The sequence below is a fragment of the Triturus cristatus genome, chromosome 6 (assembly GCF_964204655.1).
Source record: "Triturus cristatus chromosome 6, aTriCri1.1, whole genome shotgun sequence".
NCBI classification, from domain to species: domain Eukaryota; kingdom Metazoa; phylum Chordata; class Amphibia; order Caudata; family Salamandridae; genus Triturus; species Triturus cristatus.
Window position 1 is genome coordinate 1,137,555,227 of NC_140589.1, and position 18,648 is coordinate 1,137,573,874.

At 45.4% G+C, this 18,648-nt stretch overlaps 1 protein-coding gene across 5 annotated transcripts in view; it reads left to right on the forward strand.

Moving 5' to 3' along the window:
- TTC13 (tetratricopeptide repeat domain 13) overlaps nt 1–18,421 on the forward strand; it is a 1,316,170-nt gene extending 1,297,749 nt beyond the window's left edge. For 4 of the 5 annotated variants that reach the window (XM_085612046.1, XM_085612047.1, XM_085612044.1 and 1 more), the window contains exons 22-23: nt 6,148–6,227; nt 17,099–18,421. In XM_085612046.1, the coding sequence (XP_085468172.1) occupies nt 6,148–6,227; nt 17,099–17,213 (195 nt within the window). In that variant the 3' untranslated portion in view covers nt 17,214–18,421. Of the gene's footprint in view, nt 1–6,147; nt 6,228–17,098 lie in introns of those variants that run through there. The other variant, XM_085612049.1, reaches the window with a different exon arrangement.
- Nucleotides 18,422–18,648: the final 227 nt, after the last annotated feature.

Consider the following 18,648-nt stretch of genomic DNA (forward strand, 5'->3'; position numbering starts at 1 on the left):
ACGGATGCGTCGCTCCTGGGATGGGGGGGCCACATGGGAGAGGCGGAGATCAGAGGCCTCTGGTCACCCGGCGGAGTCCCGGCTCCATATCAACTTTCTGGAGCTGAGGGCGATCCGACTTGCACTGAAGGCATTCCTTCCCTCTGTCCGGGGAAGTGTAGTGCAGGTGTTCACGGACAACACCACCACCATGTGGTATTGCAACAAACAAGGCGGGGTGGGGTCATGGACCCTTTGTCAGGAGGCGCTGCGCCTCTGGACATGGCTGGAACATCAGGGCATCATCCTGGTGGTTCAACATCTGGCGGGCTCTCTGAACACCGGAGCAGACTAACTCAGCCGCCGGTGCATGATGGATCTCGAATGGCATCTAAACTCGGACGTGACGCAAGGCCTCTTTCGGCAGTGGGGAGAGCCTTGGTTAGATCTATTCTCATGTTGGAGTTTCCAAGGCGGCGCTCGCTCAAGGTCGCCTTTCGTCGCGAGTGGAGTTGTGGTCTGTTATACGCCTTTCCGCCTATACCACTTCTGCCCAGAGTGCTGAAGAAGATCAGGCGCGACCAGGCCGAAGTCATCTTGGTGGCTCCGGATTGGGCACGAAGGCACTGGTATCCCGAGCTACTCAGTCTGTCGATCGATCCCCCGATACGACTGCCTCTTCAGGAGGCCCTTCTGTCGCAGCAGCAGGGGATGGTCCTCCACCTCCATGCGTGGAGATTGAGCGGCGGCAGTTGATGCCATTTGACTTGCCTCCTGAAGTCTGTAATGTTATTCTGGAAGCCAGGCGTCCCTCCACAAAATCGGTATATACCTGGTGGTGGAACAAATTTGTGGCATGGTGCACAGCAAAGGCTGTGGATCCCCTTTCCGCCCCTCTTTCTGAGGTTCTCCTCTTTCTTCTTTCCTTGGCCCAGCAGGGCTCTGCTCTGGGCACCCTCAAGGGTTATCTTTCAGCTATTTCTGCTTTCTTACGGCTTCCTGATCAGCCTTCTCTTTTCAAATCCCCTGTTGTTTCTCGATTCTTTAAGGGCATTACTCACATGTTTCCTCCTGTCCCTTTCGTAATACCTCAGTGGGATTTGAATCTTGTTTTGACCTTTCTGATGTGCGCTCCCTTTGAGCCACTTCATAATTGTCCCCTTCGTCTTCTCACTCTTAAGACTGCTTTCCTGGTTGCCGTCACCTCTGCTAGACGGGTGAGTGAGCTCCAGGCTCGTTCCCCCCTTTCGGGCTGCGTGGACCGGCCCCTTCCCTTACCGGGGGCTGGGGGGGGATTGGCCTCTGCGCTGGCCCGCCCTTCCCCTTCCTCCTTCCCCCCCCCCCCCCGGGATATGCTGTGAGTCCCCCCCCAGACTAAGATTTTTTTCTTTGTGGCATAGTTGGGTATGGAGGGTGGGTTCCGGGTGGGAGATGGGGTAATGGGTCAGTTAAGCGGACAACGCTCCCCTTGGGCACAATAGGTCGGAGGCTAGGAATGTTATGCTCAACACTGTGATAAACTGGTGGCCTCCTTAGTTGTATTGCGACATTCTTGATAAGCTTCGTAGACGATGCCACGATTGGCACAGATGGCGCACAACGCCTGCACTGTATCCTGAGCTCTCTGTATAACTAAAATGGTCAATGTAATGTGTACTATGATGTACCCACTTGAAAATCCCAATAAAATTGTTTTAAAAACAAAAAAAAGTGAGCTCCAGGCTCTCTCTTCTAAACCTCCTTTCCTTTCGGTCCATCCGGACAAAGTTGTTCTCAGGACTCGTCCTTCCTTTCTCCCTAAGGTGGTAACTGCCTTTCACATCGGCCAGTCTGTTACTCTGCCCACCTTCTTTCGGCCTCCGCATCCTTTGAAGGAGGAAGAGAGGCTCCACCGTCTGGACCCAAAGCGGGCGCTGTCTTTCTATCTAACAGTTCCGGGTGGACGACCAACTCTTTGTTGGCTACGTGGGCGCTAAGAAGGGGCGGGCGGTGCACAAACGAACCATCTCTCGCTGGGTCGTTTTGTGTATCAAGGCCAGTTACTCCTTAGCTAAAAAGGAACCTCCTGTAGGGCTGAGGGCCCATTCCACTCAGGCCACAGTGACGACCACTGCCCTGGGCCGGGGAGTCCCCTTGCAGGACATCGGTCAGGCTGCAACGTGGGCCTCGCTGCAAACGGTTGCCAAACACTTTTGCCTGGACAGCCAAGTCCGGAGAGACGGCTTCTTTTGCCGTTCTGTTCTCCAGGACTTTCTGGTGTGATCTTGGTTCGCAGACCCACCACCGGGGTTGGTATTGCTGGGGTATCTATTCTAAGGTGAGGAATCGAACTAACGTGTTTCTTTCAGATGAACAAGTTACTTACCATCGGTAACGATATATCTGTAAAAAATATTAGTTAGATTCCTCACCGACTCACCCATCCTCCGCGTTCTGCGAACCGATATCTAGGGTTGAGGTCATCCCTTTCAGGGCCCTAGAATTTTTTGGGCACCAGTGTCGGTCTTTTGCATGGCTCTGCGTTCCTGGCGCGGAAAGCTATGTACAAGAACTGATGTCAGCACGCGAGGGCGGCGTCTAAGTACTCTGACGACGTCATCCCGGTGATCACGACGATGGACGCGGAGCCGCAGATGACGCCTAGTGACGCGCAAGGGTATTGCTGATGAAAAATATTTCCGAATCCAGCCTGACGCCTGGAGATATTCTAAGGTGAGGAATCTAACTAACTAATGTTTCTTACAGATATATCGTTACCGAAGGTAAGTAACTTGTTCGACAGCTGCGACGAAGACACGCTTCTCGGGAGATGCAGCAGCACGCTTCTCTGGCGATGCGACGACTACAGCTGTGGCAGTGACGTGCTTCTTGTTGCTTCGCGCTTCCAGCTCCCAGATACACGCAGGCTTCTGCAGATAGAATCCCCAGCAAGGAAATTCAGAGGGGAGCTGGTGGTGAAGTCTTTTGTCCCTGAGACTTCAACAGGAGGCAAGCACAAGTTCAAGCCCTTGGAGTAATATTCTGCAAGATGATGAAAGTCCTTTGAAAGTTCATTCTCCTCTCCTTGGCACTGAAGAGACCACTGTAGGCCAACTTAGCACACTGGCAGGGGGGCAGTACAACTCCTACAGCTTCCTTTGGTTCTTCTCCTTGGCAGAGGTTCGACTTGTTCCAGAAGTGAGCTAAAGTCTTGGGGTCTGGGTCCCCATATTTATACTACTATTCTCTTTGTTCTCTGAAGGCAGAGAGGCCTTTGCCTAATCCAAACCAGTTCTGGTCCGTCCTGGAGCACTTTGTTGACAAGACTCCTTCTTTCCTTTCACAGTGCAGGCCAGGGACATCTGACGCACCACAGGAGGTGGAGCCAGCATTGTGGAGGGAAGGCACAGCCCTATTCAGGTCCCAGGTGCAGCCCCACCCACCCATCTACATGCAGATCTCTCTATTCAGCCCTTTGCTGACTCACCCTGTCTCCTGGAATCCCCCAGCTCCTGTCACTCAAACTCCAGACACACAATACACAACCTTGCAGAGGCAGGTTTGGACAGTTAAGCAAGAAAATACCTACTTTCTAAAAGTGGTATTTTCAAACACAGAATGTTAAAACCAACTTCACTAAAATATTTATTTTATCATTCTGAGTTTAGGCATACTAAACTTGAATTTCAATTAGGATTATAAGATGCAATAATCAAACTTCCCATTCTGGCCTATGGGGAACAGGTAGCCTTGCAATAGTGAAAAACGAAAATGGCTGTAATTCACTATTGGGACGTGCCACACACACCAGGGCATGTCCTACCTTATACTTATAATGCACCCTACCCTTGGGCCTACCATAGGGGTGTCTGATATGAAGAAAAAGGAAGGTTTAGGGACTGGTAAGTGTGTGCTCTTGGCCAGTCAACATGGCAGTCAGAGACTGCACACAGGCTCTGCAGTGGCAGACCTGAGACGCACTTTACAAGCTGTTTCTGTGGGTGGCACAACCAGTGCTGCAAGCCCACCAGCAGCATTTGATTTACAAGCCCTGGGCACCCATGGTGCACTGTACTAGGGTCTGACAAGTAAATCAAATAACCCAATCATGGAGTCACTAATCAATACATCAATTTAACATAGGGAGCACTTGCACTGTGGCACTGAATAGCAGTGGCACAGTGCCCAAAGCATCTAAACCAGCAAAACATATCAAAAACAGAGGAGGCAATCCGAAAAAATGGAAGGGAGACTCATGCCAATTATACCAGGTCTAACAATGAATTGTTTTAGTTTTTATTTTCATGAGAAATTATTTTCTTTGCAAGTTTCACTGTAACTGAATAATGAGTATCTGGCACCTGTGCCTGGGACGGCCTGACCATGATACACCATCCTGTACAAGATATCTCCTGACAGCCGTGCAACTGTAAGCTTCCTTTGTCCGATGCCTGGGAAGAAGGGCAGCGATTCCTTAACAGAAAAATTCCTGATTTAGATTGGCCCCCGCTTCTTGGGACCCATGGGGATTATAACAGTTTGTCTAATCTTCTGTTTAATTGTGCATTGCTGAGCTAGTTAGATCCAAGTATACTTTCCCACTTGCTTAAAAGCAGGTGCCCTCTTTCCCTGCTCTTGAGACTTTACTTACCTTTGCCCTTGCGTATATAGTTAAACTCTTGAGCAAATCCTTTCCCATTTACCCAAATGAACCTTCACTTGTCTCTGACTTTATGGGCTGACAGCTGCTATGGAACTTCTCCCAAACCTCATTTGCATCCTTAGTTTAGCATTACGGAATTTCCCTTGAGGGGAAACCGAATCCTAATCGATTTGCATATGACAATCTTTAAAAACGTTGCTATTTCGCGTTATTTTGTATTTTCCAAATTAAACTTTATAAGGTGATTATTGGTTTATAAATAACTTTAATAATTTAAGCTTGTAACTTTGCAACTCTGCTAATAAACCTTCATGGTTTGCAAATCTACTTCTCTCTGTCGTCCTTGTGGGACCAAATGGTCTTCGTTGATATTTATGGTAACTGATTTGTTAATGTTATGCCTCAATTCGATACAAGGGTCCATCCACTTGAGCTCAGCTTGTACTTGAATTTGCACGGTGCACAACCCATCCGGAGCTGCTTCACCTAGCTGTGGCCTCCTTGGATAGTAAAATATAAGCAGGAGATTCCCTAGAAAGGTGCCTTGTGTTCTTAAATTGTGTCCTGATCTCTGAGAAAACCTCAGTGCTATACTCATCTGGTCTTCAAATTGTTTGCGGAACTGAAAACAGTGGCTCCACTACTAGTGTTCTGAAGGCCTGACGTCTACAGTATTGTTTGAATAGGATAACTTGATTATCTGCAGGATTTGCAAACAGAAGGGCAGATGTCCGGTTTTCAAACCAACTGAATTTACACGATCATAATGTGCCCTTAGGTTGGTTATTTTTCTGTTTAGTTAACCACTGCATGCCATTTTTTTTGGTTCTGTAAATAACAGTTTCATCTACAAGGTCCCAGGATCCAATTGTTCGTCTCTACTAAGTGATTTGCAGTTTGTATCTAGAATTCTTTAATTAATCATAAACGTTTTCTTTAATGAGAGGTGTCACACAACCGGTGAATGGTGCTAAACGTAAAAAAAAAAAAAAATCAACATTGGTTACACAAACTAGAATTCAAGTTCTTTTAAACTAAAAAAACAAACATGTTTTCATTAAATCTACACTGCCTGCTAAAGCAAAATTTCAATGGAAAACACTCTTAAGTTACTAAGAGAAATGTGCATTATTCCAAGTGTTACATCTGTGCATGCAGAATAAAGAAGTCTCTCTCATACTAGATTGATTACTGTGGTCTTTACTATGTATTTTACTGCTTATTTGTTTTTCATTAAATGTGCCATTCAGTGTTCGCTTTCCACTCACTGTTTTGGTTTGTAAATTATGAGTTTCAGAACTCAAATGTGCGAACATGGTTAGCATGGGCAGCTTAGTCTCCAGTAAAAATGTGTCACGCGTCGGCAGGTTTGAAGTCTTCTCTTCTCTGTACGTTTACTTTCAATGATGAGCATCGTAAGACGTTTTTTGATTATCTTTATGAGTAACCTTTGCAAAGGTTGCTTGTCGTCATATAGTAAAATATATGTATTCTAATCCATTTTTAACTAATGATCTGTTTTGCAGTTGGTTGATTTTGAAGCTATGACCGCACCAGGCGCAGAAGCCTTTAGCAAAATTGCACGAAGCTGGATGAATCTGAAAAGGTAAATTTGTCTGGGCGTTTTTAGGATCAGAATGACAATGAAAGCAAGGCCAAAAAGGTGGCATTCATTTCTGTATCTCCTATTTCTAAAGGAAACACGTTTCTTTCCAAATATCAAACACTTTACATGTTTCTCCATTGCTTAAAAATGCTCTATCCATAATTGTGTAGGCTGATGGGGTTGGGATCAGTGATATACATTGGAAATATAAGGGCCTATAACATTATGTATGTTTTGACAGGATGAACTCCAACAGGAGGAATGCCTTGCTCTAGTTTGCCATGTAGTACAAACCTTGCAAGTTAGGGTTTCAACCACTACTCTGAAAAAGATCCAACATCGATTGCTGAAATTCATATGGGAAAATCAGAGTTGCATTAAAGTCTTTTACGAGTCTCCTTTACAAAGAATGCATAAGGATTATTGGATATCAACAGACAGTGTGAACAAGTGCCAAGCTTGCAGCTTAGAAGGACAGGCAAGCTCCTAGGTGTCCCTCAATATAGAATGCTGCACTGGGCCCAACACATTCATCCCTGTGTTTCACCAGATGAGCCCCCATACCTCCATAGTTGTAGTCTCCCACACACTATTCTTAGACACATGTCCACATCTGGCCCAATGTTTCTCGGAATTTTCCTGTATACTGTGACTACAAATTGAAATGCCAGTTGAAATCTCTACCTTCCATCTCTACCCTCATGATTGACTTGACTCCCCGTATTGTAGTATATGGGTTCTCTGGCACCAGAACTCTCATTATGTCTGTGATCACTGCTAAGACTTCTTTCCAGTATGAGGCCATATCAGTCTTAGACACAACCACTGTGTATGTGCAGATGTTCCACTCTATCCTAGCCTCTCCAACATTTGTCAGAGGTTCCTAAATACATTGTGATCAACCAGTCTGGAGAAAATGACCATCCTGTCAATGTTTTAATTGACAATTCCCTGTCTACAACTGATATATTATCTGCAAATATATGCTCTGAAAGTGACTCCTAAACTTTCCTAGGTATGGTCGTTCCCACAGCTTTCTCCCATCTCTCTATGTACTTTAACTTTGTTTCTCTCAGAGCTGTGGATATAAGTTTATATTTTCCTGAAAGTATGCCTTTGGTCCCTGTGATTGCAGTGATTAGTGGCTCGAAATCAGCCTTCTGTAGCATTGCTACTGTTTCGACCTTTGCTCAGAAACACTGTTTCTGATTAATACTTCCAACTGTAGATTTCTCACCTTGTTCAGCCCTGCATAGCGTCCGTCCTGCCCTGGAAGCAACATCAGGACCACAATTTGACCATCACCTCTGGGCAGTGATGTGAGTTCCTTTCTTTCCGCACCTTCCTATGCAGATCTAGAGCTCGATCAGTCCTCTGACAGACTTAATTTTTTTTTTAAATGTCAGAACTTTTCCAGTGTATAAGGGATATGTCTCTTCCCTAACATGGCAGGTTTTAAACCCTGCTTATTTTGCCAGAAACAGTTGTCAGTGACAGACTCTCATGAGGTCTGTCCATGGTGTTTTGGATCCTCATATAACTCAAAGTCCAGTGGTGACTGTGCTTGGTTGAATCCGAAGCCCATCTGGGACTGCAAGGCCAAGCTCTACGTCGCTGAGCACCATAGGAAAATCTGGCCCCTGTCAAAGTTGAGACCATAGATGCATTTTTGTGCCCATGAGGTTGTCGTCGCACTCCAAGTCCTAAGGTAAGTTGTTGAATAAGAAGCATAGGAAGTCCAACCTGGCTTCCCTTCTTCCTGCCACATTCACCAGGTGAAGTTACATGGACGCCGGGGTACCTCAAGGTCACGGTCTTGATCTCCTACCTTAAATTTATCCTGGCCGTAGTCTCCATCCAGCCAGACTTCCTGGGTTTATTGGTGACACTGCAGTAGATCTCCTTCAAGGAATTTTTGGTACTGCACTGGATCCCTTTGGAGACACTAGTCTTGCCCTCCGGTCAAGTTGCCAACTGGGTGTTATTCACAGGCGTTGTACAACATGGTGGCTGACTTCCTGCCAGTTGTCCCAGATGACCTTCGAGCTAACTTTCATCAGATCATTTGGGATGGCCAGGGCGCCGCGAAATACAAAATCAGATTGTGCACAGACACCACTAACTGTCTGGTAGGGCTGTTTGAACCAGCGTGGTTCTTCGCAACACACCTGTACATGCACCTCTGCATTCTCGAGAGGTGTCCAACAATCACTCAAGGACATGACCTTTGAGATCACACGTTCTCTTCGAAGACAAGGTCACTTGACATTGGAGCACTTAAATGAAAGCAATTGTGTATAAGAGGGCAACCCAATATTCCCTTGTAGGCTTGGGTATTGAGCTATTATTAAGGTAAACTGCCAACAAGACAATCATTCAAATGAAAAAAAAAAGATAATTGAAGTCAGTTAAGGATTTCCTTGGGTACATTGTAGATTAATTACTGATAATAATCTCAATGAAAACACTGCCCGCACAGCAGTTTACCAAAAAGCATCGTCCCTTTTGAGGATTTAGAAGGGGAATACAGCAGAGGCCACATCAGACCTTGCTTCAGCAACGGCAGGCCACCCAAGCCTTTCTAGACAGAGGTTGGGATGTGGCTGGCAACATCCAGGCCCCCTGGGGCAACAAACTACCCAATCCCCCTTTCCTGTTGCCACTGCAAAACCAGTTTGCCCTCAGCGAAGCACTATCAGCTTGTAGAAGGACCAATAAGTTATTACCTCCACTGGTACCAAGGTATCACAATCGACAGATGGGTGCTTCACATTGACTAGCTTGGCTGCACCCTGCCCTTCTTTTCTACCACACCAAACATGCCAGCTGCACCACTACTACTACTGGAGAACCACTTGTCCATTCTCTGAAAAGAAGTGAAGAGAAGGCAGCAAAACAGGGGATGCCGGTAGCAGAATTAGGGACTGGTTGCTAATCCCATTACTTTCTGGTGCCGAAGAAGGGTGGAAGGCTTCGCCCTATTTTAGATTTCTATGCCCTGAACTTTTTACTCGAGAAAGACGAGTCCAAGATGCTCATTCTGGCCGAAGTTGTGTTCACCCTGGAACCAGGACACTATATGTGAGGGCTAGACCTGCAGGATACCTCTTTCTACATTGCTGTCCTGAAGTTCCCAGACACTGCCTACAATTACAAGTATGCCACGAGCACTTTCAGTTCTAGATGCTCCCCTCCAGACTTAGCAGCACCCCTCGGGTGTTCCTGACCAATCTTTCCCATACCTCGACGACGGATTACTGAAGGTGGGCTCATCTCAAACAGTCATGGACCGCCTCCAGACGACAGCCAATCTATGAACATTGCTGGGATTCTCCATCAATATGCCAAAGTCACACTCCTATGCAGAGGTTCCCTTTCATTGGAGCCAACCTGGACACAGTGCTCTTTTGAGGCCTAACTCCATCTCACAAGTCAGAGTAATTTGGGCTATGATCCCAAAGTTTCAGCCCTTTTTCGAGGTCTCAGTGAGAGCGGCTCTGAGGTTTTTTGGCCTCTTGGACGCCTGCATCCTTCTAATGGACCATGCCAAGTGGCACACGCTGGCTCTACAGTTGGAAATACATTTTCATTGGGCTCAGCTATAAGGAAATCTCTCCTTTTCCATCCAGGTGTCGAAGGAAACTGTGAAAAATCTCTAGTGGTGGCTGTTGGTCTGCAAGTGGACTGGTAGCATACTCGTCTCCCTAATACACCCACAGTAGGACAGACAGGAAGGCATCTTAGACAGGCGGAGCTCAGGGGACTCTGATCTCCAGTGGAAACCTGCTTCCAAATCAACCTGTTTGAGTTGGGGATGAATCACTTGCCACTAAAGGCTTTCATCCCATCCATCAAGGGGCAACAGGTGTAGGTTTTTACAGACCAATCCACTGCCAAGTGATACTGCAACAAGCAGTGCGGGATTGGGTAGTGGGCCCTGTGCCAAAAGGCTCTATTCCAATAAAACTAGCTAAATTGTCGGGGCACCTCCCTGATCGTACAACACCTGGCAAGATCTTTAAATGCCAGGGTGGACAAACTCAGCCATCGTTGGCTTGCAAATGGCAGCTACACTCCGAGGTGGCACAGGGCCTCTTCCAACAATATGGTGAACTTTATTTTGATTTTTCGCCTCTGCCAAGAATGTGTGGTGCCCAACCCGTTGTGCATTGGAGTTCCCAAGGCAGTTCTCCCTCAGAGATGCCCTTCAGTTGGACTGGAGATGGGAACTCCTGTATGCCTTCCCACTTCTACCTCTCCTACCCACAGTTCTGAAGAGGAACCGTAGCAACCAGGCTAAAGTCATCCCACTGGTTCCAGTTTGGGCCAGGAATAGGTGGCACCCAGAACTTCTGAGCATCTGTTTTCCGATTTGGCTGCATTTTCGGGAGGACCTACTGTTGTAGCAACAGTCTAGGGTTCTGCAGCCAAGCCTGCACAATTTAACCTCCTGTGCTTGAAGATTGAGCTGCAACAATTGACAGCCTTTCAATCTCTCTTCCAAAGTCGCGAATGTGATTTTGGCATCCCTTAGTCCCACTACTAAGATAGTCTATGTAGGATGCGGGGACCAGTTTGTTGTTATTTTTGGCTTATCCAACCCATACAGGCCGTTTATCAGATATTATTCTTTTCTCCTTGTCTCAAGCCCATCAAGACCTTGCTCTGGCAACAGTTACCAGTTCTTTGTCAGTCTTATCGGCCTTCCTGTGGTTCCCTGAGCAGCTATCTTTGTTTAAGTCACCTGTTGTGATGTGGTTTTTGGAAGAGCTGGTTAAATGTCCCTGCCAAAACCCTTTGTAGTTTCCCGGTATCACTGAGTGACCACAACAGATTTACTGAGAAAATCCTCTGGATCCAGTCTGGCATCTGGGGGTAGTCACAAGATGAGGATTCTATGCTTAGATTTAGTATCCACCTGAAAGAGTATTACCGAAGGTAAGTAGCTTGTTTGGCTGATATTAGTGAAATCTCTCCGATTTTGGAATCCTAAAAGGCATTTTTAAGTCCTCGAAAGATCTGATATTTTGACCATGATGATGATCAGGTATGATTCTACAGTTCTAGTCTCTCCACTCTTGATACAATTCCCGTCCACTACAGGTAAAAACCTGGGTTATAATGAACTGGCATTAGGCTGGAGGTGAAACATTGTGAGAAGTCTCATCATAGCCATGGAGTCTCATGTGGACCATGTTCAGCTGTCAATAGCATAGTCTTGTGGGCTTGTATCTTGTATAGAGCCACACTGTATCCCAAAGTGATTAACACACTAATTAGTGGTTCATGTGTGTCCAATGTTTAGATAAGGTGCACTGGGACAACTCCATTATAATCCGGAGTTGCCCCACCATGTAGTACCATCATATCTCCATAAAACCTTGGTCTCCAACATACCTCAGTGCTCTGACTACTTTGGTAGATAATCAACAGGGTTGCCCTGCCATTCAGATTGTAAAAAGTCTCTTTCTACTCCCTGAGAAACCAGGTGCTCTATCCAGACTTCGAAGCTCTTGAAAAGCATAGTAAAATTTAGAGAGACTGTTCATCTTTAGATGTTTTTACACTTTAGGAAGTCCCTCCTATTCTCACTCAGGAGTCCTGGTATGTTGGCATTACAGAGTAGAGGTAATCAGTCTTCTACATTATGGTCACCACTTGCTTAATAATTATCAGCTTTGGTTACAGCCTGAATGAAAGAGACATCTCTACATAGTGTTCCTCAGGGCTGGTTAAGTCAATAGGACTAAGGCGTGACTTGTCCAAATTAACTTATATCAACATATCCAGCTAAATTCTCTTAGTACTATCAATGATGTGTAAAGGGGATGTCTGTGGGACTTCAAATGACACCATCACATAGTTTGCATATAGTTTGATTTTATGTTCCATGTCTCCCAACACTATACATTTGATTGTGGTTGTCTAACTCTTATGGCCAGGGGGGCACTAAATAGAACAAAATGGTCAGTGATATTGGATGCTCCTGACAAGTTGCTCTTTTTCAAATAAAGTGCCTGGAAAAATACTGATTCAAAGCCACTCTTGATTTTGAGGATCTATACCAAGCTTTGATCATAGCAATGATTTTAATGGATACATCTTCCAGAAGAGTTCTCACCTTAAAAATTGTCCCTCCAGGCTTCAGACTGGGCCGCAAACCTTTCTACAGCAACAACTCTCTGGAGCTGCCAGTTAGCACCATCAGCTTCATTCGAGCCTCCTTCTCTTGATGCCCCCGAAGTAAATTCTTGCTGGCATCTGTTCCTGGTTTTCTGCCCTTCATCAACATGGGTCCGGTGCTCCCATTAGAATGCAACTAATTCAGATGTCTGATGGATACATCTGCCTGTGGATTCCTCACCTTTTGAATATCCCCTGCGCCAGCATTCCGCGGAAACTTTTTTCCTAGCTCTCCTCGCCGACGAGGTCGTCACAATGCCACGGCTCCGCTCGTGACTCCGCATGACGTCACTGGAGCCATAAGAGGGCCTCGTCCGCGTGATGACGTCTGTTCCCTTTTTTCTGCGCCGTCGACGCGTAACGGTTTTCTGGGACTCCCCATACTGTTTTCGAGTTACTTGGTAATTTCTCCAGGTTTTACTGTAGCTGCACGATGGCGACATCGAGAAAGTCGGGATTAAAGCTCTGTAGAGAGTGCGGGGTCATATGTCCATCACTGACCCCCATGAGGACTGTTTGTGATCGGACCACGAAGTGGAGGGCTGCACATGCTGTCACAAGATGAACCCGAAGGCCTTGAAAGAGCGTGAGGCCAAGCTCTTCATGGCAAAAGGAAGGAAGGAGAAGAGGGGTCGGAAAAGGTCCAAATCGAAGTCTTCGACCTCGCACGCTTCGAAGTCGAGGAAACCTAAAAAGAAGAGGAGGCAAGGCTCTTGGCATGGTTCGTCAAAGGGAAAGGCTTCGAGGTCACCTTCTCCGGCACCTCCATGTCGTGAAAAGGACTTTGTGTCTCCATCGCCTTCGCCATCTCCTCAGGCGACTCTGGTTCATTCTCCTTCGCCTAAAGGTACCCCGGCGCGGTCGCCGACGCTGAGGGGCTCTCCAGCTATGGAAGGCTTACCGGCTCAGGACTAACTTTCTCCTGTGCGTGAGACTGTGCCTGTGGCTCTGCCTGTGGATCTGGCTGTTCCGGTGCCGGCTGTACCTCGTGTGGATCCAGACTCGGCCCCGTATCCTCCATTTGCCTGCAGCGGAGTACAAACCAAATTTACTCACACAGGTTTTCATTCCCCATCTTCTATAATTGAACCGCTGTTGGCGTTTAATGAGGCTTTAACTGAGCCTATCCTTGAAGTGTGGCGTAAACCTCTATCTCCTCCTGCTGTTTCGACATCAGTGGCAAGGAGATACAGATCTGCTCCAATAGACCGTGCCTTCCTTTCAGCTCATCCGTCCCCTGAAAGCTTAGTAGTGCAGGCGTCCTGTTCTAAACAGTCTACAGGCGCATTTCCTCAGGCTCTTGCTGACAGGGACTCTAAAAATTGGAGCAATCGGCCAAGAAAGTCTTTTCTCCCTCTAGCATGACGTTAAAGTCCACCAATGCTACTTGTTTGCTGGAAGATATATACACGGCCTGATATTTTGCTAAACAATTCGCACCCAAGCTGCCTCAGGAGGAACGTGGTAATTTTATGGAGGTTCTGACGGATGCACAGGCTGCAGCTCGTCAAGTTATTTAGTCCGGTCTGGAGACAGCTGATTCGGTTGCCAGGGTTAATGAGCTCCTCCATCGTTACCAAGAGACAGGCTTGGTTCAGATACATCGTTACCGAAGGTAAGTAACTCGTTCATCTGATAAACATCCAGCCGCAGATTCCTTAACTTAGAATAGATACCACAGCCATACCCCAAGGGAGGCGGGTCTGCGACAGGACAACAGAAAGCGCCAAGCATCTGATCCGGCAACAGAGTGACGGATAAGAGGGGGGGGGGGGGGAGCTGTAGCAGAACAGCCCGACAGCAACCACAGCAGCACGAAGAGCAGAAGTCACAGGATAAGAGAAATCCGAAAAACATGCCAGAATGGCGCCACACCATACCCGTATAAAAAAATGACACGTAGAACGGCACGAGCCCTATACCAGAGCAAGGAAATAGAGAGCGAGCAAGAAGGATCACTCCCCGCTAAATGGCGCACGATAAGTGCATTGACCCAAGCTTGAAAAGAACTCGAAGAGATGTAACCAGCGCCTAACAGACTAGCCTATAGAAGAAAGCCGAAGGAGCCGGTGCCAAGAGCCCAAAGACAAGAGCTAGAACCTGAGCAATGCGTAGGGAAAACCCAGCAGGACAAGAAGCATGCCAAGCTCACACCCAACCCCAAAAGGGATAAGGAGGGACAATAGCACCAATCTCCGACCCACCGAAGCAGATAGACTATTTCGCCGGCAAAAGGCCAAAGAGAACTTAAAGAGGATTACACAGGAACAGAAGAGTGCCCGACTGGGCAGCATGAGGTCAAAGTGAGAAACAACCCACAACATAGACTTGTAGACAGTAAAACGGAAGATCGAGGAGGGTAGCCTGCACATCTGGAGAAAACCCAGAGGATCTGGTAGAGACGTTGTCTAGCCGCAGATTCCTAAATACCCACCGGGCCTCCCCGTTCTGCGAGGACCTTGTCTAGTGGTGTTTTCCGCTGGCCTCTTCAATTGCCATTGGGTTATATCTCAAAGGGGTTCAGATTGTTGCACTCCCCTGGGTGCTTTCATATACAGTTCGCCTCTGCTGGGGGCTTCTTTCTGTTATATGGTGCCTTTGATTCACGAGGAGATTTGTTTTCCTCTCCAAATCCCTTCCCTTCCGCCTGCACTACTATCTCGGGGTCCTGGTCTCCTCATGGTTATCCTCTTTGAGGGTCTGTTGTGCTCTGTTTCCTACCTCTGTTTTTAGAGGGGAAGGGCCACTCTACTCATTCTTTCCTACAGTGGACTGTTGTTCTTCTGTGTTCCATTCTTAGTGGACGGCACAGTTCCACATGGCACTATTAGTCTGTTTCTTTTTGTCGAGATATTCTTCCCTTGTTGCACTCTGGAAGGGGCTTCTGTTTCGCTTGCGGGGCTCTTTCTAACGGCTTCCACGTATATGTGTAGGCAGTATCTATTCTGTCTTTCAGATGGTGTCTTCCACCATCCTCCTCCTTTATTCACGGATTTTTCATCCATCGCACATGGTTCCCATACTTTCACAGTTTCTGGTTGGTGGCTCCGCGTTGTGCCGCGGAAAAGTTTCTCCGAAGAAAACTGACGTCAGCGCGCCGGGAGGGACTTATATGACCTCGCTGATGTCACGTACGCGGACGGAGTCAGGGCTGGGTCGTGTGGAGCCTCTCCCGGCGCGCAGAGGTGCAGCAAAAAAAAAATCCGGATCCTGTCTCACGCCTGGGGATATTCTAAGTTAAGGAATCTGCAGCTAGACATCTCTACCAGATACATCATTACCGAAGGTAAGTAACTCGTACTTTAGGCCCAGATCTTTGTACTGGGGTGAATGTGTGACATTGTCCTGCATTCTGTTCATCAATTGTTCTTTTTGTATTTATCACCCCGAGTGAGACGGGTATGCCCAGACGTGGGTCCCGTGCTCTCCATGCCACTGGAAGCAAGCTATCCTGGCTGAAGAGTGGTGAAACCCCAAAACCGGTCCTAGGATGCTTGTTTCCAGTCCAGGGAGGACCTGGCCTGGCAGTTCAGGCTGGACTGTTCCCATTAGGTGCAGGGTCAAGACTGATTTGCATATGGCTGGGTCTAAACTGGAATGGCATGGTGAGCAAAAAAACGATGGATGTAGGCCCAGATCTCTGTACTGGGGTGAATGTATGACATTGTTCTGCATTCTGTCCATCAATTGTTCTTTTTGCATTTGTAGTGCAAAGGAGGCAATGTAAACATACAAGTGAATGATAATAAGACAGTTAAAATAAAGCAAGGAGGGTAGTTTCAATATTTATTTATTTCAACAGTTAGTTTCTTTGGGAAACCTTGAGGGATCTACACATATTCCCCCTTGCTGAATTCAGAATGAAACTTGTCTTCTTTACAGAAATATATAGCTTTCCTAGATCACCTTCGGTTTCACACTGGTTTTCACCACAAATTGGAAGTAGGTTAAAAGCACAAAATTGGAAAAATGGGCTAACTCTTTGAAAAAATGCCAAAACTGTTGTAATAATTTGTGTTTTTGATTCAGCTCTGCAGGTGTCTGAAAGCTGGCAAGATGGTGACTTTAGCACAGCAAACCGTTATTTGATGAAATTTTGTAGGGAAACAGACAGACACATTTATCCATAGCACTTTTTTCCTATTTTTCCCCAAAAATTCAAAGTGTAGCTATATTTTGGCTATTTTCTCTGTCCCCTCCAGGGGAATCCACAAACACTGAGTACCTATAGAGTCCATGACGCAAATTTGGTGTTGATTACTTATGTTGACTAAACTTTATGAAGGCCTGAGCACAAACAGCCCCAAATAGCCAAGAAAAGGCTCAGCACTGCGGAGGTGGGCCTGGGGCTAGGGGGAGTCCTAGCAGATAAGAGTTTTAAAATATTTGTTTAAACTTGTATATAAATGGATGGGTGAAGCTTAGTCTAAAACATATACTTCTTAGAGTATGTTGAGTGTGTTTTCCTAATATCTCTTTTAGTAGACGGATCAACAGTTAACATAGTTGACTTAATGAGTTTTAGTCTTGATGAGATACAGCTCGGAAAAAAGCACACATTCCCTTTAGATACACAGTGATTACCTGCGTATCCATTGTTCACACTCCAAGCAGTAAACAATTGTAATAAAAAGAATTTGTATATAATTCAAAGAAGTAAACATTTATACTTTACTTTTCCTTTATAGACTTCCTGCTTCTTACAAGAGCCTTCCTTCCATATCGGAGACGTTTCCTACATTGCGCACAATGATTGAGGTTCTAAACACAGATTCATCAGCCCGCTGTGAAAAGAAACTATAGCAATTAGTTTAATTTTAAAAGAGAGGGGCAAGATGCCTTGTTTTTTTGGTTATTTATAAAAAGGTAAACTTTAATAGGAAATCGGGTTGTTTACTTTTGATACTTTTTTAATAAAAAGTAAATGATGGAGTACTTGAATCATTTTTGGTTGCTGTTATTTTTGGGCTTCCATTTAAGACGTGGACATAAAAATCTGGTTTTGTACTTGGTTAATTCCACGGCTTTCCTTGAAAAAGACCATCAAATCTTGTTAAGCGAGAGATCAAAATAACTAAAATAATGAAGTTAAAAGAAATTAAGCTGTATGTTGCTGGTGCAAATTCTTTTTCAGGTTTGTTTTCTGAAGGCACTTTTAAAATGCAATACCTCTGTTCTGTGTGTCAAGGGTTTTCTCGGACTTTAAATTATTCTTGTGTTTTAACTGTGAACATTTTTCTTTCTGTTTTGTTTTGTTAATGATGCTAAAAGTATGTGAATCACTGAAATGTTGAACCATATCTGTTTAAATTTAGCTTCCTGGGTTCAGTTTAAGCTTTGCCAGTTGTTAGATCTGAAAGCTAAGTATGAAATAGAGGCCAGTCTGGTATAAGGCTACTTCATCTAAGTATGCCTTAATCTTCCAAAACGTGGCGAGTAAAGTAGTCAATGGCAAGAGATCTAACGACCTTGTGCTAAACATCTGACTGGTAGAAAACCTGATGTTAGCCTCTTTAATATGTTTACAAATTGTGAAGAAACTTACCTTCTTCCTTGCATTGCAATTTAACTTTGATATCCAACTCTGTTTTGTACTTTACCTGGTAAATGGAACATTGACATCAAGCAAATTTAGCATGTCTGTAAAGGTCTGCAAATGATTGACTCATTTTGAAATGCCAGTCTCACGTTTTTTAAGGTTTTAAGTGAATCTGTTGGCTATTGCGCACTTGAATATCTATGAAAACCTAATTGCCATAAGCAGACAAATGCTAAAAATGTTTACCCTAAATGAGGTTTGGGAACTTTCAGCAGAGCTATTTTAATTGTATTATCAGTTTTGACATTGGATAGTTTTACTTTTTGTTTCTTGATGTTTTAACTGTACCAAAACAGCCAATGCAAGTTCGCAAATTCCCCATTGATGACTTGACATTTTGCTCATTATATGAAAAATAAGCTGTTAGTTTCGATAATGGAAAAATGGTGAATAAAGTGGTGATGGTTTCAAATTGAAGTTTCTTTTGTGCGCTTACTGATTGTGGAAACAATGTTTGTTTGAATTATATCTTCTCACACAGTAACATTATTAGTTTTAACATAGGTAAATGAAATGATGACAGTTTTTGTTTAAGATACGTCTTCTCACACACTCAGCTGCACAAACATCTCTAGGCATTACTGAAATGTGCCAAAGCATCTTCATTCGCAGACTTGTGCTTTCGTAACCCGGAAGTGA